At 36.8% G+C, this 24,106-nt stretch overlaps 1 protein-coding gene across 1 annotated transcript in view; it reads right to left on the bottom strand.

Annotated features, from left to right (window-relative positions):
* LOC149540695 (mitochondrial thiamine diphosphate carrier 2-like) overlaps positions 1 to 24,106 on the bottom strand; it is a 135,322-nt gene that overhangs the window by 83,751 nt on the left and 27,465 nt on the right. The window contains exon 2 of the mRNA XM_089801793.1: positions 16,156 to 16,272. Coding sequence (XP_089657919.1) covers positions 16,156 to 16,272 — 117 coding nt within the window. The remainder of the gene's footprint in view (positions 1 to 16,155; positions 16,273 to 24,106) is intronic.

Raw genomic sequence — 24,106 nt, forward strand, 5'->3', positions numbered from 1 at the left:
ATGCCTTATATAGGGTTCTCAAAGCTTTTTTTTCATTTAGGCTGACCTACTACAATCAGATCTCTATTTGAAGGTAAGGCCGATATGTTATCCTCCCAAAAATTGAGCCAATTAAAGAGAGGTCAAATGCAATTGATTGCTGACATAGCCTGCAGTTGTGAATGCATCATTTTTAGGATATTAGGATAATAGGGCCATTGTATTAGTCATTAGATATAAAATCAAAACGTGTGTTGACGAAATTGAAGTGGGGCTTTAATTGCATTTATTTTTAAAATAGGATAGCAACCAATATAAGCTTGAGATGATATAGAATGAAGGGCACACGAAAATAAGGGACCAAAGACGATTGTGTTGAGATTTGAAACAAACTAGTAGTCATATTCCTAATTTAAAGCCACAAACAGTCTCAAAACTGCTTAAAGAATTTGAAAGCTAAATGAGTACTAGAAGAGTGTGAAACAGGCTTCATTAATTAAAGGAGGACAATTTACGACACTAAAACCATATATCCCTAAAAAGTGATTCATGTAATTATTATTTGAACAGTCCTAGCACTGCAAGTCACTTTTTATCAACGTCCAACATTTAAAATCCAACTACATCGAAGTAATATTGATGATCAATAATGAGAATTGGAGCCAACCAAATGACACTATAAATAAACTCTCTCTAAGAAGCTTGAAGAATTCACCAAAAGTCAAAAGTTAACTTCAAAAAGTGACATATGAGACGTACGATCACAGTATTTCTCTTCCCGAGTGATGGATGTACGACACAATTTGTACAATCACAATGTCTCCCTATGTGATGAATGTTTGGCCTGGCAGTCATGCAGTACAGCTCATACTATCACAGTGTACCTTCTCCTCACTTATCTCTACCTTGGTACAATTCTACTTTTGCATTGTACAATTCCTCTCCCCTTTGTACGGCTTCATTTCACCTCTATTTGTGCGGCTCCCCTATGTGCCTTCACTTCCTCTTTGTTTAACTGCAATTGTTTATGTCTCCTCTCCTTGGTGATTTCTCTTGTTACCGTGTAACCAACTCACATACTTATCCCTTCTCTATTTGTGCGGCCAACTTGCTTACTTGTTCCTTGTCTACTTCGCTTAGTACGTTGTATGGTCGGTGTAGTTTGTGCTTGCACCATATAACGTACGACTGGTGATTCCTTGGCATGATTTGCAAATGTGACTTTGTACGTGGTGCCATGGTCGTTTCCATATGTCCTTCAATCTAATCTTGATGTTGTACGATATCCTCCTTCATTTTCTCATTCAACCCTATACGTTATTTCCACCATTCTCTAAGTGACTTTATATGGCATTGTGTGCCTTTCGTATGGAGTGGTTCCTTTTTCATATAGTTATCAACTTCCCTTCGTCCCTTTGATTTATACTTGCCTTCAATAAATTTTTCCTCTCTTCCTGACTCAATCCCTATTTTGCTCACTTTTGGAATCAATTGGACACCTAGTGACCTTTCATCATCCCTTTCGATTGAATTTCTTGGTATGACAGTATGGTGCACTTGTGAATCCTCCCTATATGCTACTCAATCATTGAATTCCTTGTGTTTCAGGGGAATGTAGCATTCTTTGTGCTTCCACCAACTCATTCACTTCCCAAATATGTAGCATGCTGCACTCGCAATGGGAGACTTCATCATCTTCAATCTGGTAGTGAAACAGCCCATTCAGAGAACTTGTCTCATCATCTAAGTGCTCTTCCAGCTAGAGTACCCCTTCTTCATTTGGTTTCATTCTCCTCCTTTTTGTACTCCACTTGCCATCTTTGGACTACGAGTTGGAGAATGTTCATTCTTTCCTCACTACTTAATTCCTCAAGTTGATGACATACTCCACCCATTTACTCTCAATTAAGAGGGTGTTCTACTTCAAACTATGATTCGCCTTGCCAGCAATAAACCAATTTCTACCAACAAGCACATCATACGCCTTCTTTTACAATGAGATAACTACAAACTCTAGGAAAAAAAATCGTGTGCCAATTATTACCTTTTTTGCCATCAAAGTCTCGAGTGGTTTGATGTCGTGTTGGTCAACCTACCGAGTTGAAGGTTAGCGGCCAATGTGTTGGTTTCCCCAGGCACTTCCAAGTTTCCTCTAGTAGAAAATTAACTCCCAAGCCTCTATTGATGATAGAATTTGTCAACTTTTGTCGCATTATCTCCATCTCAACAATGATCGGGTTCTTCCCAATGCCTATCGTCAACAACATCAAGTCAGCAGCCAAACTCTCTACTAGCTTCTTCATCAATTTGTAATGCTCCTGGTCTATTGTGTAATACTAGCTACATTGGTAATGGCCATGTTTAGTTGTGGTATAGTTTGCAGGAGATTGGATAACTATACTAGTTCAATAGCTTGTAATAGTTGTCTTGTGATAGTTTTCTTCGACTCCGACCATAGTAGAGTAGCATCATTTGAAGCTCTCCTCTCCTCTACAAGTGCTTGTCCAATGTCAGCCCTGGTTTCTCGAAGTCTTTCCTTCTCAGTACAAGGGTCAAGATATATTGCCTTCTTAGTCTGGTGATTGTGAGTGCTTCCTTGTATGGCTCATTCATGTCCAACATATTCACTCCCTTTTGTTTTGGGCATTTGATGTCTGTATGATTCCCTCGACCAAACTAATTGCACAAAAAGCTCTTGTTCTGGCCTCTCTAGCAGCTTTTGTGAAGTGACCCTACTCATTCCATGTTCGACAATATATGATAGAGCGTCCTTCAGGGTCGTACTACATTTGGTTCCGTCATTCATTTACATGACAGCCTAGCGATACATTTTGGGGTTTTGAAGGAGTAGACCCTTTCTGTGTGAAGAGTACTTGAGCACTTCTAGTCTTCAAATTATATGGACACTCCTTTATCGAATGACATGTCACATGGAAAATCTTATTAAACATCATGCGTCATTCAGAAATCTTATTAAACATCATTCTCCTTTATCGAATGACCCATCACTTGGAAAATCTCACAAAACATTGTTTTAGGACAATTACCTTTCATGTGCCCTTCAATTTTGCAACATTGTACACCATAGTTCATTACTTTTTTAACTGGTCCTTTCTCGGCTTTTAGTTTTTTCATCATTCTCATCATTTCTCCTCATAGGGCATGGACTGTTGTTGATTCATCAACACTACTACCCTTGATGTTATCATCATCATGTGTCTTCCTCTTCCTTCAGGAGGATGTCTTGTTTTCACTCTTGATCTCCACCATTGAATTGCATGCATCAACCTACGAGGGTGGAAGCACTAGTTTCAGATTCTTACGCAAGGAGGCAGTCAGCCCCTCAACCAACCTCTTCTTCAACCCGTCAGTTGGCTAATTCTCCAACTTGTCTAGCAATTTCTTGAGCCTACAAATATAAGCCAATCACATGGAAAATCTTACTAAACATCATTCTCCTTTATCGAATGACCCATCACTCGAAAAATCTCACAAAACATCGTTTTAGGATAATTATCTTTCATGTGCCCTTCAATTTTGCACCTTGTACACCATAGTTCATTACTTTCTTTACTGGTCCTTTCTCAGCTTTTAGTTCTTTCATCATTCTCATTATTTCTCCTCATAGGGCCTGGACTGTTGTTGATTCATCCTCACTACTACCCTCGATGTTATCATCATGTGTCTTCCTCTTCCCTTGGAAGGATGTCTTGTTTTTACTCTTGATGTCCACCGTTGAATTGTATGCATCAACATACGAGGGTGGAAGCACTAGTTTCAAATTCTTATGCAAGAAGGCAGTCAGTCGACCCCTGAATCAACCTCTTCTTCAACTCGTCAGTTGGCTAATTCTCCAACTTGCCTAGCAATTTCTTGAGCTTGCGATTATAAGCCAGTACACTCTCGATCTTCTCTTGTTTCCTAATATAAATTTCAGCAACAATCTCATCATCATCTCATAGCAATTTAAACTTAGCGTCGAACACCCTCTTGAGCATGTCCCAAGAAGCTATAGATTAAGCATCTAGTTTTGTGAACCAGTGGATGCCTATAGCTCGTAGAGTTGCTGAAAATGCTCTCAACCAATAGTCCTTGTCCTCATGGCCATTTGTGACTCAAATAGTCTCACAAGTCTTCCAATGCCTTGTAGGGTCTTCTAACCCATTCCCTGTGAACTTTGGCAGTTTTTGTCGATCCACATTTGAACTTGTCAAAGGAGTCGCCATCTTTCTTGCCTACTTGCCCCCTTGTGCGTCAAACCTAGGTGGGTTGTTTTGATTGCTACATTCCAGTGCTTTCCTGACACTCTTGGCTATGTGAGCATCCACATGTCCACCTCCAATGTCCTGCAAACCTTGAGTGCTTCCAGGCCTTGGCTCACACTCCCTTTGTTGTGCAATATGTCAGTTAGTTCAAGATTTTCTCGTACTCCTTGTCTAATAACATCTGTACAGATGGTTGTTGTTTACAATTTCTTTTTCTGCAACTCTTAAAAGATTGTCTAATTACTATGCTGACTCAATTTCTTTTAAGGCAACAGCGCCAAAATGTTTACTGCTATACCTAGTAATTTACATACATGGAATACTGATACAGATGGCAATGTGTATAAGACATAGGAAGAAAATATATCTTTATTAGTTCAAGAATGCATTAGAGAGAAGAACACCAAAGATGGTCCAACAAGGATTAGAACTTACCTCACCATCCCCTCCCCCTTTCCTTGACGGTTCATGACATATTTAAATGACCCGACATTTGCCAAGAGGGACACAACCGACTGTCACGACAACTACTTGAGTGTTAACGAATTTAATATAGACAATTAATACATTGACCAATATTATCAACCATAATAATATGCATTTTATGTTGACTACACACTCTTCAAATATCTCCATGTAAAGGTTTGTTGTAATTAGAGAAAGTGAAGATCCCGTGGCAACTCCATCATAGATTGCTCATAGATATTAATAGTACTTTAATTTTCTTTATCACGATTTTCATTATTTTTTCCACGAATCATTATTTATATCTATTTATTATTTATTTTTCTATTATTATATTAGCGTTGTATCATATTTTTAGGCTTTACCTCTTTGATTTTTTATTTTAATTGTCTCTTCGTCCTCCCCTCTGATTCTTTGTGTTGATGTTTCTCAGATCGCTGCAAATGTACTTGCATTGCCTGTATTGGTATATGTTTTCCATATGCAACATCCTCACATTTATATTGAGCATAGGTTATTGAATAGACATGTCTATTCAATAATCAAATAATTAATTTCTATAAACTTAATTATTATTTTATATATATATATATATATATATATTTCTCACATATAATAAGTTTATATCTCACATAGAATTATATCTCATATATAATTACATGTATATCCATAGAGTTATCCAACAGAAGCTACCAAACATTAACACTGCCTCTTAGCAAGGGAGGATAAACACAAGACAAATATTACACCATTGGTAATATTAAGGATATCTCAGAAGTTTTCCACCATTTAATATAGCATACGATATCAAGAGTATTGATCTCCAGAGTATCAACATATGATATTCATCAATTTCTCAAACTAGGGTACGATATCACATTTGATATCAAGAGTCTTGATCTCCCAGAATATCGACATCCGATATTCATCAAGTACTCAAAAACAAGGTTTGATATCACATTGGATATCAAGAGTATTGGCCTCCCAGAATATTAATGATATTCACCACTTACTCAAAACGTTTAGAAACTATTTATAATGCTCTAATGAGGGGTGCGATGAGGGCGAGAGAGCGAGAAACTTTTGGCCATGGCGGATGGAAGCAACGGTCACCTACAAATGGTTTTGGTTTCCAGCATAACAATGGTGGCTGTAATATGGGTTTTCGACAACATGCAAGGCGGAGCTATGGTAAACGATCTTGGCCAAAGTGGCCTTTCAATCGTTATGTAGACAAACAGAATCCTTCATTTAATGCTCGGAGGAATATGCAACTCAAACCTTCTGCGAGACGCTCACATGGCGGGGGTGGGAGGCCATGGGGCAATCAATATCAAAGTTTTCAGCCTTCCTACAGACGCTTTGATAGGTTCGATTTCAATAAGATTGCACACAAATTTTACAAACTGAAAGTGTAGCTTCAGGGCGGTGGAAAGACAAAGGTGACACCCAGTGACTTGCACATTCCAGCAAAGGAGAATGTAACATATGAGGTAATGTCCATTGTTCGCATTGAAAATGTAATATGGAGTGAGTCTGTTGAAGTCTTAAAGGAAAAAGCTTTTTTCTTCAAGTGGTTGGGGCCTTGGCCTTCCATAGGGACTATTAGGTTGGGTTGTAAGTCCTTGTGGGGGAAAGAATGCAGACTAAAAACCCTTTCGAACGGCTTCTATATGGCTTTAGCACCATGCAAAGCAGATAAAAGGGATATTTTGAACAATGGAGCTTACTTACTAGGGGGAAAAGGGTTTTATCCTAAGGACTGGGAACCAAATTTTGACCCAAAAAATGAGAAGCTACATTCTTTTCCCTTATGGATTAACCTTCACAACCTACCATCGGAATATTGGGTTGAGGAGGCTCTGAAAGCAATAGGTAACACGATTGGGTCCTTTGTAAAATCGGAGGAAGCGTTAAACATGATGGACTGCTCTTCTCATCCAAGAATTTTAATCAATGTGAAAGAAGGGAATCCTTGCCCAGATTACATAAACATCAGCACAGTGCATGGTGTGTGGAAGCAACAAATAGAGGTGTGGGATGGGGTGGAAAACCCAGTCTATGAAAAAGCTAAGAAGGATGGCCTTTTTACAAAATGGAAAGGGCTTATGGAGGATAAACTAATGGAAATCCTAGAATGGAGGGAAGAACAGAGATTTAGAGCTGAATCTCAGCCTCTAATCCCCTCTCCTCTTAATCATTTGGAAAAGCTAAATCCTCCCCCAGAAGGAAATATAGTCCATACAGAGGTTAATGTTGATATTGAAGTCAGATCCCAAGGGAACAAGGACCCCTCGACTCAAAAGGTTATGGAAACTCCGTTAGCATACTGGGAGGCTCACAAGGATGTTATGTTGCAGCAAGGAGATGACAGGCAAGGTCTTTTTTCAATGGAGAATGTATCCCCCTTAAAGGTTGGGTTAGGTTCAGAATCAAGAGAAACTAATAAATGTGTGTCCCTAGAAGGTGGTGATGCTCGGAACAAAGTCTCTTCAATGGAAGGGCAGACTCAAGATAATATGGATCCAATAGAGGTGGACACTCTTATTTTTAAAGATATAGGTGTGTCCCCGACAAGGAACCTAAATGACTCCTTTGTAGGAACTATGGACAGTATGGGGAGGATTCTACTCAGGAGGGTTTGCATGGGGATGATTTATTGAATGATTTAGGTCTCTCTAACAGCCCAGGAATCCTAGAGGAGAGGTCAATGGAACAATCCAGTTCTTTAAAATACAAGCCAAATGTGGGCAGCAGAAAGAAGAGGGGGCCAAAACCAATTAAATTAAAATTGGAGGCTGCTGGGAGTGATGTGAATCAATCCAAAATCTTGAGATCGGGAAAAGGCTTAGCCTTTTCCCGGGCATTATGAAAACCTTATCATGGAATGTCAGGGGCTGCAATGCCCCTGACAAGATTCGTTTGATAAAGCGGTGTCTTGATCAAGCGAAACCGGACCTAGTTATGCTGCAAGAAACAAAGATTAAAGAGGAGGACTTTCAGGCTTTTAAAGCGAAATTTAGGAGGTGGGAATGCTTATTGTCGGGGGCTCAAGGTGCATCAGGAGGTATGGAAATCCTATGGAAACCTGAGGTTTTAGATATTAAGGATTTTTTCTTAGAGAGTAATTGGCAATGGTTATTTTTTAATGTAAAACAATTACATTGCTCTTTTTCGGTTTTCAATATCTATGGCCCAAATAGCAATGTTCAAAAAAGATTTCTATGCCAAACTCTGACCAATAAAATGCAAAGGTTAGAAAATGTGGTGTCAATCCTTGGAGAGAATTCTAATGCTATTCTCAATCCAGAAGATAAAAAAGGTGGGAAAGGTTGGGCCTCAGAGAGTCAGAAAGACTTCAGTAACTTTGTAAATGATAATGGAATTGTGGATATTCAGTTTTAAAAAGGTGATTTTATGTGGACAAATAGGAGGGAGGGCTTTGTTCATATTGTAGAGAAGCTAGATAGATTCCTTGTGGTAGGAAATTGGGTGGACACAGATTGGTCCTGTTCAGCAGAAATCCTCCCCTTTCAAGGCTCGGATCATTTTCCGATATGCTTAAGGATAGAAGATGAAAAGACGCCGGAGCGATGCCCTTTCAAATTTGAAGCGATGTGGCTGAAATCAAAAGGGTTTGCCGATCTTATTGCACAATGGTGGAATATAGCCCCAATAAGGAAAGGTAATAAAGCTTTTCTTTTTTTCAAAAAATTGCAATTTCTGAAAGAACAATTGAAGGTTTGAAACCAAGAACATTTTGGGAACATTTTCAGTAGAAAAGAGGAGGTTGAAGAAAAAAGATTGAGTCTAAAAGTCATAGAAAATGGGATGTTTGAGGATGATTTCAAAGAGGAGAAATTGCTAAGAAAGGATTTAGACGATTGCTTAAGTAAGGAAGAAGTGTTTTGGAGGCAAAAATCTAGAGAAGTTTGGTTAAAAGAGGGAGACAAGAACACAAAATTCTTTCATAACTCAGTCAAGATCAGGAGGGCAAGTAATAAGATTTACGAGATTCAAAGTCAAGATGGCTTAATCTTACAAGATAAAGATGCAATTAGTAATGAAGCAGTAAACTTCTTCTCTCACAAGGGTCGACATAGAGATGTAGATTAGTCTGAAGTTGATGATCTACTGAATGTAATTCCAACAAAGATCTCAGCCTCACAAAACTCGGCTTTGATGGAACCAATCAAGGAATCAAAAGTGGAGGAAGCGTTAAATAGTTTGGGTGGAGACAAGGCCCCAGGCCCAGATGGGTTCCCAGCAATGGTCTTCAAGAAATTAAATTTCATCTTTCAAAAGGATTTATGGGAGGTTGTGGAGGAATCAAGGCAAGGTGGTTTTATTCTAAAGGATTTCAATAACACTTTCATTGCCTTAGTGCCAAAAAAGGACAATCCAGCGACCTTTGAGGACTTTAGGCCGATTTCTCTATGTAACACAGTGTATAAGATTATTTCCAAGGTGATGGCAAACAGGCTGAAACAGGTTCTAGGCTCTATTATTTCAGAGGAACAAAGCGGTTTTCTACAAGGAAGGTCAATCTTTGAAGGAGTAATTGTAGCACATGAAGCAGTGGACTCCATCAGAACTTCAAAATCACAAAGTATGATGGTGAAATTAGACATTAAAAGGGCCCATGATGAAGTGGATAGGGGCTTCCTACTAAGTGTACTCAGGAAATTTGGTTTTGCTCAGGAATGGCTACAATGGGTAGGCAGTTGTTTAATGACCCCTTGCTTCTTGGTGCTCATCCATGGAAGCCCGCATGGCTTTTTTGAATAGGGGAAAGAAATAAGACAGGGGGATCCTTTATCAATGTTTCTGTTTATAATAATGGCAGAAGTTTTGGGGGGTTTGATTCATAAGCAAAAGTTGCGCGGAGCGTGGAAAGGGATTAAAATCACAGAGACAGTGGAGGCTCTAACTCACTTACAATTTGTGGATGACACTTTTTTGGCAGACTTGGCAAGTTTAGAAGAAGCTAGATGCATGAAGAACACCTTAGAGTTGTATGGCAAGGTTTCAGGATAGTTTATACATTGGAGTAAATCGGAGATCTTATTCTTCAACACTCCTCTTGGTATTCGCACTAGGATATGCAAAATTTTGAACATAAGGGCGGGTTTGCTACCTAATAAATACCTTGGCATTCCTCTTTTTGCAGGGAGAAATAAATCAGAGTTCTGGGATAGCCTAATAGAGAAATGCCAAAAGAAAATGGAGGGTTGGAAAAGCAAATGGTTATCCTCAGCAGGCAGAATTTTAATGCTTCAAACAGTTATTTCAGCCATTCCTATCTTCTCGATGATGTGCTTGGATATCCCAAAAAAGGTAACAAGGATTCTGGAGCAGAAAATGTGCAAGTTTTTTTGGAATGGTGCAAATGATGGAGAGAAAATTCCTCTTTTTGCATGGGATACATTATGCAGACCTAAAGCTAATGGGGGGGTTGGGATCAGGATCTGGGATATTATGGATAAAGCTTTAGGAGCAAAATTGATTTGGTCAATCGCCAATAGTGGCATGTTGTGATGGTTAAGTTGTTGCGTTGTTATCCTTGCCATCCAGGTTCAAATCTCATGGGGATGAGGTCCCCCGTTTGTGGCCTCACTGGTTCATAGCTCCAGGTCAAAGCGTTGGTGGTACCGGTGGGCGTGTCGCGCCAGCGCTACCGGTCACGTTAAAAAGTTTACCAGGCGCATTTAAAAAAAAAAAAAAAAAAAAATTGATTTGGTCAATGGTTGAAAATCCACAGCAATATTGGGCAAGGGTTCTACAAAGCAAATATCTCGATTCTTCAGATGCCCATAGAATATTGACAACCCGAGACCCTCCAAGAGGGTCAACTGTTTGGAACTTTATGTTATCCTGTAGGGAGGTTATAGTGAAGCATGTTTTTTGGAGTATTGGTAATGGTAAAAATGCAAAATTCTAGGAAGATTCCTGGAATGGATATAAGGTTTTAGAGGACGTGGAAAATCGAGACGTAAAGATTATCTTTAAAGAAAAATGGGGTAATCATGTTGTGGATTATATAACTGAAAAGGAGGGTCCTTTGGGGTTGGAATGGGGGTGGAAAGGGTTTTCAGATGTGGAACTTTCTGATGCACAGACACAGAGAATGGAAGCAATCCTAAAACAGTGAAGCTTAATGATCAGCTCTCAACAGGACAGGATTATTTGGTGTGGTTCTCAATTAGGTAGATATTCAGTTAAATTGGGTTACATGCTGTTGGCAAATAAGAATGAGGAAATATTCACGTCCAAGGACCTTCGTTGGAATAAAGAAAGTCTTCCAAAAGCTGGAGCTTTTGCATGGTTAGCTTATAATGGCAGAATTCTGACAGCTGAAAGGTTACAAAGGTTAGATTTCAATGGCCCGTTTAGGTGTCCTTTTTGTGAAAAAAGCGAAGAAACATTGGATCATTTGTTGATCCAATGCCATTATGCAAAAAAGTGTTGGGATTCTGTGCAATTTAAATTAGGATGGCAAGGTCCTAGGGCACATTGTGTAAAAGGTGTAATGGATGGCTGGCCAAGGCAGCAAAATAAATCTACTCTATCGAGTAGATGGCAAGTTACTCCGTCTCTAATATTATGGGAACTATGGAAAGAGCGTAATAGAAGAATTTTTAGAAGTGAAAAAGAGACTCTAAGAAGATTTTTATATAGAATTTTTAATGCCATTGAAGAAATAGTCAGTGTCTCAGCAACAAATAGGCAATCAATGAATATTCCTTTTATTATTTATGATAGAAGAATACAAGCTTCATGGCCAGGAATCCGTTTTAAATCACCTTCAGGATCCTTAGTGACTAAAAAGAAGCAGAGGGCTAGATCAAATGTAATTTAAGAAGTCCCTTGTGAAGGGTGGATTAAGGAAAATTTTGACAATGCAGCAAGTGGAAATCCTGGCATATCTGGATAAGGACTCATCTTTAGAAATAACAGTGGTCACATCTTGCTTAAGTGTGCTAAAAAACTACCCTGGGGAACCAACAATATTGCAGAATGTCAAGCTGCCTTAATGGCTGTAAGGTTAGCAAAAAGGGAAGGTTTTAAAAAGCTTCATCTGGAAGGAGATTCTTTGTTGGTGGTGCAAGCTATAACCAAATTACATCCATCTGCATGGCACCTAGAAAGCCTGTTTATTCAAATCAGAGAGGAATTGGTTTTTTTTTAAGATTATAAAATTTCACATATAAAAAGGGAAGGCAATGGAGAAGCTGGCTGGTTATCCAAATGGGCGATTTCTTTGAATGATGAAAAATCCTGAATCCAGCATGCTAATAAATAAAAATAATAAAATTTAAGCTCAGAGGACGAGCTTTATTTATTAGCCAATTTCAAATTTTGAAAGGACAAACCGCTGAGATGAGTAATTACGGCCTGGAGTTAATGCAATATATAGCAAATCTTCCTTATCAAGTGCAATGTCTCAGATTTGTGTGAGCATGAAGTGAATTAATGTTTTTGGTGGTCGGGTAACAAAAACATTTAATGTCTTTGGCTATGTTTGATGGCAGAAAAGGCTTTTAAATTTGGGAAGTAGTCGAATTTAACATATCCGAGCAAGAGAAGAAAGTCAGCTGTAGTGGTAATGGAGCCGACATTTACCTTTAGGACTTCCAAACAGCAAAAGGCTTTGTTCGGGCTAGTTGCAGATCACAAGATAAAGAAAATGATCAAATGCCCATCAGCGATGGTAGTTAAAGCCGTGCAAGAAATGCTGGGCCCTTTTTTCCACCAAGCCAAGCATAGATGGAAGCTACAGGTTGATATTGCAGCCATGATAATGACTTGGGGGCTGCAGGTTGGTGATCACGAACAGGTGGTTGGGTGGACAATGCGGGAATTGTTTGAGGAAGCCTTAATTCCAAATATGGAGGCTATGCTGGAATGGGCTCACCCAGGTTGGGCCTTCGATTTCAGCGAAGGCTATGAATCCGAAGAGGAGGGTGTGGAGAAAGGGATCATTCCCTTTGTGAATTGGCCAAGGGGTTTTGTGGATAAAGAAACTTACATCAATGAATGCAGACACGCTTGGAATGCCCTGAAAGCAGCCATCCTGGATTTTAAGGAGGAGATTCGACGTCGGGAGGTGCCGCAAAACTTTCCAAAGGGTAAACGTTCAACAAAGAGGAGGCGTCAAGCATGACCTGAGGGAGAGAGCAGTTTTTTGTGGAATTCTTATGATGGGGCCAAATGTTTCAAAGATGATGCCTCTGGTAAAAGTCATGGCACACTGTTATCCTAAAGCTCGGACATGGTGTGGCGGGGTTTTCTTAATCACCGAAAGACAAAGAAATAAGCTTGAGATTATTGTTTTTGTCCGATGAATGAAAGCGGATTTGTGGTGAATAGTAGAGATTGTTTATCCTTTTTTTGAAACAATCTGGTTTTTGCAGTGGTAAAACGGAGCACGCGGTTTTGGTTTTTTGCGTATATGTTGGGGTGATGTAATGTTGTTGTCAACCTTTAAGAGGCTCCTTATGCTCTTTTTGTAATATGGTCCATTTTTAAAAGGACCTAATACCTTCTTGATGTAATCTCTTTATATTTCATTAATAAAATAAATCCTATTATCGATCAAAAAAAAAAGGTTTAGATATCACATTTGATATCAAGAGTATTGGCCTCCCAAAATATCAATGATATTCACCAAGTACTCTAAGGGTAATGGCTTCCCAGAATGTTGAGATACAAGACATTCACCATTTACTCAATTTATTTTATCTCATAATACAAGTTTATTGTAAGATCGTCACCTTACAACAACTTCTCCAAATACAAGTGATGATCATTTGGAAGTCATCACTTCCTCATGATGTACACAGGGGATAGGCCCATACATAGTCACAGTCCTCTTGATTGTGACAACTTATTGAACTTTTAGAGAAACCATCTCAACATGGTTTACTCCCTCTTAATCAATAAGATTGGGTTCACTGAAGGTTAACCAAATAGCATCCTCAGTCTTCTCTCTCTGAATCTTAATCTCTCTCTTTTTCCTGCAAGAACATTCTGAGAGAAAAAAAAATCAAGGCAAATATCTCATATAGAAATATAAAAATCACATATTATAATTATTCTCAATAATAATATCAGCATTTTTGTAATTAATTCATGATGAATTAATTATATTCCAATAATCAATGTAGTTAATTTATTACAGATAACATTAATATCAATTAACATGCAATATATATATATATATATATTGCCACATATAAATAGATCTCATAATAATTATCTATTTTAAAAAAATCATATTTATTCATATCATATAATGAAATGTGAGTAAGGAAGGATTTAAACATTTAACATAATGTGTACCTTGTCATTATATTTTCATGTATCATGGTCACATAAGAATCTAATAATAGAGCAATTATACTTACCTCCATGTAGCTCTTTTCTTATTCATTTCCAAGGTCAAGGGTTGACGGCATGCATAATCTCTGTGATTTCCAATGAGAGGTATCCACATTGGGCACACCTTGAAAGCATACATTTTGATCCCATTACCACCTAAAGTAGTGGTTTGTTCCTGTCACCATTCATACCACTTCTGTACATTTTTTGTATACATTGTTGGATCATAGGCATATTATTGTAAATGTGGGGCATCATGCTGAGGCATTCCTGCAATGCAGTGCACTGCAAATGGACAGGTTGTAGATAGTAGTTGTATCATTGAGATAATGCTTCTTGCTATGCATCACAAATGGAATTGTAGCGAGCTGACCAACTGCACAAGCAATGAATGTTAATGTCCGCATGTGTTGGACTTCACATAAGTGTCAAGCAAAAACCTTTATACAACCAATCAGCCAACTCCAGTCACTCCTTTCAGTCCTTATGCTACATGGACCACAACCCCGAAGTCGGGTGAATGGAGTTCTTCTAGAAAAAGAAAACTCAATTATCAATTCCCTAGTGTTTGATTTGCTGATTTGATTTGAATCATAGCCAACCAAAGGTCCACTTTGTACATAGTGAACATGGTCATCAAGTGGACTACTTTCCTTTCAAATCGTGTGAAAAGACTCAAAGCATCCATGAGCACCTGAATGAAGGTATCAACCCAGTTGCAGACAAAGACATATATCACATTAAAGAAGCAACTCCTCTGCCACCAATCAACCCACATTGGAACTTAGAAATCCTATAGAATTTGATACATCCAACAACTCGCACAAGGACTCCGATCCTTCATTGCAAAGCAGCACAAAACCACAGATCTGTCATCTATCTTTTTGTATTCTTCACAGATAAGCAACGTATGATACTGCAAACACAACTCAACTAGAAGATGGTTTTCCCTCTACCCACATAGTATGCGACACCAAGTATTAGTCGTATCATAGTTGTTTGTAATCGATGTTCTCTTAATTTCTATCTGCAACAGAAGAAGTCACTAGTAATTTCAAAATAGATCCTCTAACATTTGCAGCAGCTCTGATACCATGTTGATGTTTCTCGGATCGCTGCAAATGTACTTGCATTGCTTGTATCGGTATATGTTTTCCATATGCAACATCTTCACATTTATATTGAGCACAGGTTATTGAATAGACATGTCTATTCAATAATCAAATAATTAATTTATATAAACTTAATTATTGTTATATATATATATATATATATATTTCTCACATATAATAAGTTTATATCTCACATAGAATTATATCTCATATATAATTACATGTATATCCATAGAGTTATCCGACAGAAGCTACCAAACATTAACACTTTGCTTTTCTATGCCATGCCACCTCTCTTTTGGGTAACAGGTTCTTCAATTGTGGATCAAAATATATCCTTTTCTAATGATGAATCACAAATTGTGATTTGAAAAGTTGATGCAAAAATTCCAAACAATTTTTCTCCAAGAGTGTTTACAAATTTATTACATGGATTGCGGAAATATCATGTCTTATACACAATCAACTATGGAAATTCCACCATGTCTCACCTAGAAAGGTACGTTAGAGCATTGCATGTGAAAACCCCATTCAGATTTGTCTGGATTCAAATATATCATGTTTTAGCCTCATGGTTTTATGTATCTCCAAACCCACATTTATTGCTTGGATTCAATATTGAGCAATACTTGCATGATAAGATCCAAGAGCTAAATCACTTACTAATATAAGAAATATAAATATATGATAAACATATTCAACTTTTTGAAAACTTAAACTAGAAAAGCTGTAGAGAACAACTGCCTTAAAACAACTGAAACTGTAATACTTTCCAAAATATTGAAAGGGAAAAAACAGGTGAGGAGAATTTAAACATTCAACATTGAAAATTCTAACCAGATTAGTGAGGTTCCAACGTTGTGAGAGATTCTAGATGGTTTTATCATGCCACAAAACTTAAAGGAAGATGGAGGGAATATATAAGTGCAAATTTTGCGAAATCAAATCCTTACCAGCATCCCTTCCTCTCTTAAAATGTCTCTTGTAGCCTGTAAAATACTAGTATACTTGGAGACTCCATAAGCACCCCTGCCTGATAAAAGACGAACAGCTGTTGGCTCAAGTTGAACCTGTGAAATTCATCCAACATCCCACATTCCATCATTCCTATATAAAGTTGTAACACCTTTACACTACTCAAATTGAAATAACTAATATTGTAGCCATGATTATTTACTTGCATTAAAATTTTGAAAACTGTAACGATCCTTTAGATCAAGTTTGTTGAGAATGACACTTAATTATATTGCAGGTCAGTGACTAATACCATTTGAAAAATAGAATATTTAGAATTCTATTTTATCTCAAGCTTCTATAAATTTGGGGAACAACTTTTACAGGTCACAATCCCATAAAGAGCTTAGATATTTGGAAACACGTAAATATTCTTTAGTCCAAGTTTTGTTCAGTTTGATATTCATATTTTAATCATATTCATAGACCAACAATTATTTCTGACTAAAACTAACATTAATATTTTAGATCAACATCATCAGATTGAAAATTAGCTTTATTACAGTCGTAGGCCTGATGTATAATAAGAATAGAATTTAGAAATTAAATTTGAGTTTTGTAGTAAGCCACAATTATTTTAGGTCATGTTTCCATCAGATTTCAAATCACCTTTAGACTTTACTCTGTGTCACAGAAAGTCTTTATGTTCATAGTTCAAAAATCAAATTTATAAGTTGGATCAAGCATCCAAAAGATCCACAAGGAATTTAAATGTATAGACTACAGTCCAATATTTATATTAATACTTCAAAAATAAATTATTGTAAGGAAAATATGTCCATTTTAATATTTTCACTTTCAAAATTTTACAAATAAAATTTTCCAAGGAAAATGTATGTCCATTTAAAATTTTACTTCTAAACTAAGTCAGAATCTGACATTGCAATCAAAACTTAGATCTCAAAACAATAGTTTAATCAGTGCTCCATCAGATTAAATTTCACTCTAATATTAATTCAAAATCCAAATTGTATGCTCAAATTCACGATTTCCAATAGTTTTGTCTCAAAACTATCAATTGACTCAAAGTTATAGACCAATATTTGTGTCCAAAAATTTTAATCATGGCTATATTTTGCAAGGACTTTGACTATCACTGCAGGCCATAGTCCACTGTTTATGTTCAAAATTGAGAGGAACCTTGGGCCCATGGATCATCCTACATCAGCCAAAATCATAGTTCTTCTGATTTTTTGTTATAATTTTTGGCATGTTTTCCCAAGTTGTTTTGTTGGTATCTTGCTTGTTGGCTGCTACTGACAGTTTTTTGGAGAAATGGTAGGAGAGCTTTTGCTTAGGTAGATTAGAAGTAACCTACTTCATTAGTTTTCTGCTTTGAATCCCCCTATTGATCTATCAATTCTTGCTAGGACCCACCAGCACTTAACTTTTCCTGGCTAGGTGATGTAAGGGAATCATAGTTAGAGTTGTGGATTTGTGTGCATTGCCACACCCCTCTATGATATTTAAAAGTCCCTATTGGGTCGTGTTGTGAAGTTTTCACATCACCCCACCACAAATGGGGTACCCCTTTTGTTGCTCATAGTTGTTAGGTTTTGGCAGTTGAGGTGATATTTCAGAGCTTAAAAGGATTAAGAAGTGGTTAAGCAACTAAATTTTTAGGTTGTAAGTGCAGATAGGAGTATCAAGGCTAAGGATTCACTAAGACAAGTTGCAATGCTTAGCGGTAAACTTCATAGGTGCATTAATATTTTGGCTAGTCAAATAGTCCAAAATGCACTATAATGGCATATCTTATACATAAGAGCCTTAAATCCTTCTAAAAATTTCCCATGCTCAAAATATTAAAAAAACCTTACGAAAATCAATTTTTCCTTATATGCACTTAGTCCCTACGGAAATAGAATTTCCACTAAAAAAATTGCAGTAAATCCCTATAGAAATAGAATCTCCACTCCAAAATTGCACTTTGTTCCTAAGGAAATAGAATTTTCACTCCAAAATTACACTTTTTCCATGTGGAAATGGAATTCCCACTCCAAAAATCGTCAAAATTTCTATGAGGGGATGGTGGTAAGGCTTTATGAATAGGATTGAATAAGAGGGTTGATATGGCTGTATATGTGCCAACAGAAGGAACTTGAATTAGATTTATCTTGTCAATATTGATGCTTTTCCATTTATGAGCCTAGGGTAGATTAACTAGGAGCATAGTGGGTAAGTGGCTTGCAATTGGGATTGGAGTCCTCAAGTGACCATCTAGGGTAACCCATTGTAGGTGATGTTAACAAGTGATAATCTAATAAAATTCACTAGGTTAAACTTTAATAAGACACTAATAGTGCCTAATCCATGCCTTGAGAGCATATTAATAGTGCCTCGCCCATGCCTTGAGAGCATATTAATAGTGCCTCTCCCATGCCTTGAGCACTAGGACAAGCTACCAATGGGAGTGGGAAAAGATGCCTCTCCATGCAAGGATGTAGTGAGATGGCATCATTGGATTCCTTGTCTTCACAAAACGACTACCAAATTCCACATATAATCTTGCTTAGGGGTTAGGGTTTAAAGAGACCGTGCCCTATAAAGCATACAAAATCACTCCAAGAAGACACAAAATCCTTATGGAAATAGAATTTCCAATTGAAAAATCATGAAAGTTCCTATAGGGGTTGTTTTCCCACTCATGAGGAGTGATTTCCAATAAAAAATCTAAGTGTCAGGCCAATTTGTCCCTATAAGGGTCATTTTTCCCCTCCTAGACATGAAAAGCGAGGACAAAATGTAAAAGTCCCAATACACATCAATTTCTATACTTCAAAAAAAAAATTGAGTTGAGAAGTAAGGAAAGTCCTTATGAATGAAGAATCTACAGCTGTCCTCGTGCATTTGAAATTTCCCCTAGTCCCTATGAGGGTTGTTTTTCCCTTGGAGGCACTTCTAGTTGAAGGAAAAAATGTCAAGTGTTGGGATTATGGTATTCACTGTGGGGGTCATTTTTCCTTCCATGGACAGGAAAGATGAGTGAACTGTTATCCTCATTAAGATCAAATTTCCTCTTTGGAGGATGAAGTAAGGAAACATGGCAAATGAAGACTATCCTCATGAGGATCGATTTGCCCTTAGAATCATACTTAAAGATATGAAATGAAAGTTGATGAAATACAATGGAAGTTAATTAAATTCAACATACACAAGTTTCGAGGTGATTAATTTTTAATCCCACATTGGTTGTGTGGATGTGATTTCAACTAAAAACTCCTTTAAAAGACCAGCAACAGCCAATAAGAAATACAAAGTAGGCGATTAGCTTCAAGGGTCAAGAGTGATCAAAGGAAACAGCTAAGAGATTCAAGAAGATGCTGCAAGTAGCAATCAGATCTGCCGTAGTCTGAAATAAATCAGTCATTACCAAGGTGGCCAGCATTATGTTAAATTGTTAGAGTATTTATGATTCTACTCCAACTTTAATTCTATTGTATTGCATTGTCTATGCGGATGAGATTGTCTATCTCATTATATAGGCAAGAGGTGCCCTTTCACCAGGGAACACCAATCTTTTATATTTATATTTGTATATTAAATGATTATATTAATATATTATCAATAATAATATTACCACAATCATTATATTATATAATTATATAATATAATAATTGCAACATGTACTTATACAATATATTATATTATAATATAATCATCTCATAATAATTTAAACAATCACAACCTATGTGATATCTAGGTTGGCTTGTGGATTTTGACCACAACTACAATAAATCAACACTCTCTCTTAGCAAGGGAGGAATCCATTTAGGCTGTGTCACAATGACTATCCTTGAATAGGCGGATTAAATAGATTCTTTAATAATAGAGTGATATTGTACATGTCATAATAAAAAGTAATTTATTTATTTATTAATGTCACAAATAATACTCTATTTAAGACATTGTTGTGAATCGGATATGTAAGCCTCCTAAAGCTAACTTTAACCCTCCCTCTTAGCTCAGGAGGCTTCCATATTAGGTTAAATTATATTAAGGTTTAACATAAATACCATAATGAGTTTATGTGTAATGTTCTCGTCATTAATTAATTATTTAATCAAACCTTTGTTAATGCACCGATTGATTTAGTATATCTCGAACCCATTTTTATTTAATTGTCTCGTAGGTAGGTGTGGTCGTTGGCTATCTTTGTACACCCTTGGAAAGGTTTCCTGGACAGGTATTTAAGCACGGCATGTAAGTAGTAGTAGGTATGCGATTTGGATTATTTCTTTGTACAGCGAATTCCCATTGGGATTCTCTATGGTTTGCCATTTCGGAAGTGAAAGATCTTCCCTACTTGGCTAATTTGGTTTCGGTGGGATTCAACTGTCACCCTATTCCATATGTGTATTACTTTGCTCGGATCTGGCAAATCAGAGTACCATCATTGTTGCAAATGCATATATATCTCTAGAATCAAATTAAATTTATTGTTTTAGCATTAATTAGCCAATGTATTGCTCTGATACTTATTGTAGCTCAGTTTCACTCATTGTATAGCCCACTAAAGGTTATGTGGTCCAAACAATACCTATCATACGACCTAACTACTTCACTGTACCGCCTAGTTGTTCCTCCTACCATACGACCATTCCATCATTGCCTTGTATACCATATGGCTCACTCTTCACTCCATTATACAACCACCCTGAACACACCGTATGGTCATTCTCCTACCCGTACATCCTACACAAACATTGTACGACATCCTCTTCTACTCATACTGCTTCCCTACTAGACTATACGGCTTCCTCAGCTACCCCATCGACTGTGACAGACGGGAGAAAGATTGTTTCAGAGAAGACGTAGGAGAACGGAACATTACAATGGTATTAGAGCTAGTGATTCTACCAACCTATGGAAGTGAATGCAAGTTTATACCCGAAGGAGAAGGCGAAATAATCTTGTTGGTAGAATGGTAGATAATCAGGATCCTATGACTGAACTCGTGAATCTTTTAAGAGAGCTCAGTAGAAACCAAATGCAAATCAATGAAACCCAAAGGCTTATGCAAGAAATACTACAAAAATTGGACAAGGGAAAGACAACAAGAGAACAAAATGGGCATAACGACGACTCTGTTCCAGGAAGGACAAACTCAACCCTCTCGCTCTCGACCCTTGATACCATCTTCCTTACAAGGACAAAAGCACCAAGCAAAGAAAGAGAGCCCACTTTTTAGGAAATGCAAGAAAAACTTCGAGAAGATTGGAGGAATGTGAACATGGAAGATGATATATCTTACAGAGACTATGTCGATCTAATAATGAGATATTCAGGTGGGGGAAATCATGGTTATTTTAATGATAATCTCAAGAGAAAGATCAGTAAGGTAAACTTATCACCATTTGATGGATCTGGAGCCATCATTGCACAGGCATGGATTCTGAAGGCAGACACCTATTTCCAACTCAACCCGATGCCCGAAGAGGAAACAATCAAGTTCACAACACTCCATTAGTAAGGAGTGGTGGAAGAATGGTGGCACCATGGATTGGTTACTCTCGACCACAACCAAGTAACATCTTATGTCAAGTTCACTAAGAGACTCGCTGACCATTTTGATTGGAAGGATCTTGAACTAAACTTCAAAGATCTAGCTCAGCTAAAGCAAACAGGTATGGTAGTCAATTACATCACTGAGTTCCAAAGGTTGTCAGTATTAGACATAGACATCTCCAAAAGACATCGAATTGTGTTATTCATAGATGGGTTGAAAGAGCCTTTGAGAGGCTGGATCAAAAGGTTCAACCTGTACGCACTCAACGAGGCTATTAAGAAGGTACGTGACATGGCCGCATCTTCCTCCAAAATGCACGTAGCTACACCAACACCTTCCCCACAAGATTGCTAGAGGAACCTTGCTACCCTGCACTCATGTGATCCCACAGCTAAAAATTCCCATGGGAAACTATACCTTGACAAATGACTTCTTTGTCATAGATTTGGTTGATACTAATATTATATTGGGCATCCAATGGATGGAGACCCTTGACCAATACACCCAAAAGTTTCAAGACTTTTCATTTGAGACGGATGGCAAGATGGTGCTGTTAAGAAGAATGTCAAATAAAGGATTGACAGAAATCACAATCAAGAAGGTGAAGGCCATTTTTAAACATGATAAGATCCCAACCGTTGCAAGTAAAAACATAACAATCAACACCTTGCCCCATTCCTTGGATAATTGGTGGGCCCATCTATTGGTCGAGTACTCCAAGAACCATTTTGCATGTCACTTGATGGATCGCTATATACATGATGAAAGATACAAAGTTATTGATGATATCATTTACTACGGCAAAAAGATCTACTTGGTACCTCACTATGATGGCCCCTTTCTATCATCTTCTTATTTTGTTCCATTTTTTGATATATAGTCATTTGTGAATGTCCTTTTTCATGATATATTTCTTCATTTATATTCGTACATATGAAAGGATGCATCTTTCCAACTCCTTTGTTTTAGTATATTATTAATCTAATTAGTATATATTTATATTATTATGTTATCAAATATAATGATATATATTTGTATACTAGGATATTGTCATATTTTAAGATCAACCAAATTTTAATATTTAATGTTTAATTATGTTAAATTTGTATCGTTATAAAGTGTTACAAATATATCATTATATATAATTAGATTATATTTTATTTAATATTATTATTCTTAATTATTATTATTATTATTATTATATATTATTGTAATATTTATATATCCTATTAATTTGGGCTCATGACAAGTCCGCCCTTCCTCAAATTGCTTGCCCTCAAGCAATTTCTAATTTTCATCCAATACCTTATAATCATATAATCAAGGATTATTAAAATAATGATCATGCTAACAAGGTTATGAAGTATAAATTTATTTAATGTATAAATATTAATGCATGAAGACACGAAGTAGACACAAAGTATACACATTGGTGCAAGAAGACACGAAGCAGACACAAAGTATACACATGAAGACATAAAATATGATGTATAAACTTCAAAGTGTACTATTTATCTCTTTGATAGGCATGTTCCTAGAGTGAGTGGTCAGATTATTGTGCTTGGGTATGGAAACAGTCTACTTGAGGCTCCCTCATGAACAAAGCCCATTTTGGGAATCTCACCTCAACGTGACTGAATTACTCCCCTCTCCCTCCACAAGATCTACATTCACTATAAGACTTTGAGGTAGATAGATATTTGGAAACAATAATGTATGTATTGTTCACTTACATTGTCTTGTTCCTATAGTGAATGGTAGAATTATTGTGCTTAGGTAGAAACAATCTCCAAGACGCTCCCTCATGAACAAAGCCCATTTTGGGAATCTTCTTCTCACTGTGCTTGGATTACTCTACCTCTCACAAACTCCCGCTTCATTAGAAATATGGAAAGACCTAGGTTGAATCTTGAACAATTTATGATACTAAGATATGTGATGACCCATGATCATAATAATAGCCAAATTTAACATTCGTCATATGGATGCATGAATTAATAGTATAGTGTTCATGATCTTATCTTAGTTACTAATACTTTCAAAGTCATGATTATATTAAACTAATAAAATTTGAAAATTTAATTTTATAAAGATTGACTATATTTAATCATTTATAATTACCAACTTATAACTTACCAATAATAATTAATATCAACTATATTCATACTTTAACCAATATTCCATAATTCATAAAAAATAAATATTAATGATCTAAATCTTTATAAAGATATAAATAAATATACTATTTATTTATGAAGTGTTAGAAAGATTTATTAATACTTTAAACAAACAAAATAATGTCTTACCTCTTATAAGGATAGATTCCTTATTACTTTCCTTTTTGTAAGAAAATGAAATTCCCTATACAATTTGGTTCAACT

The sequence above is a fragment of the Cupressus sempervirens genome, chromosome 9 (assembly GCF_028749045.1).
Source record: "Cupressus sempervirens isolate cs-2001-9-10 chromosome 9, ASM2874904v1, whole genome shotgun sequence".
In the NCBI taxonomy this organism is placed as follows: domain Eukaryota; kingdom Viridiplantae; phylum Streptophyta; class Pinopsida; order Cupressales; family Cupressaceae; genus Cupressus; species Cupressus sempervirens.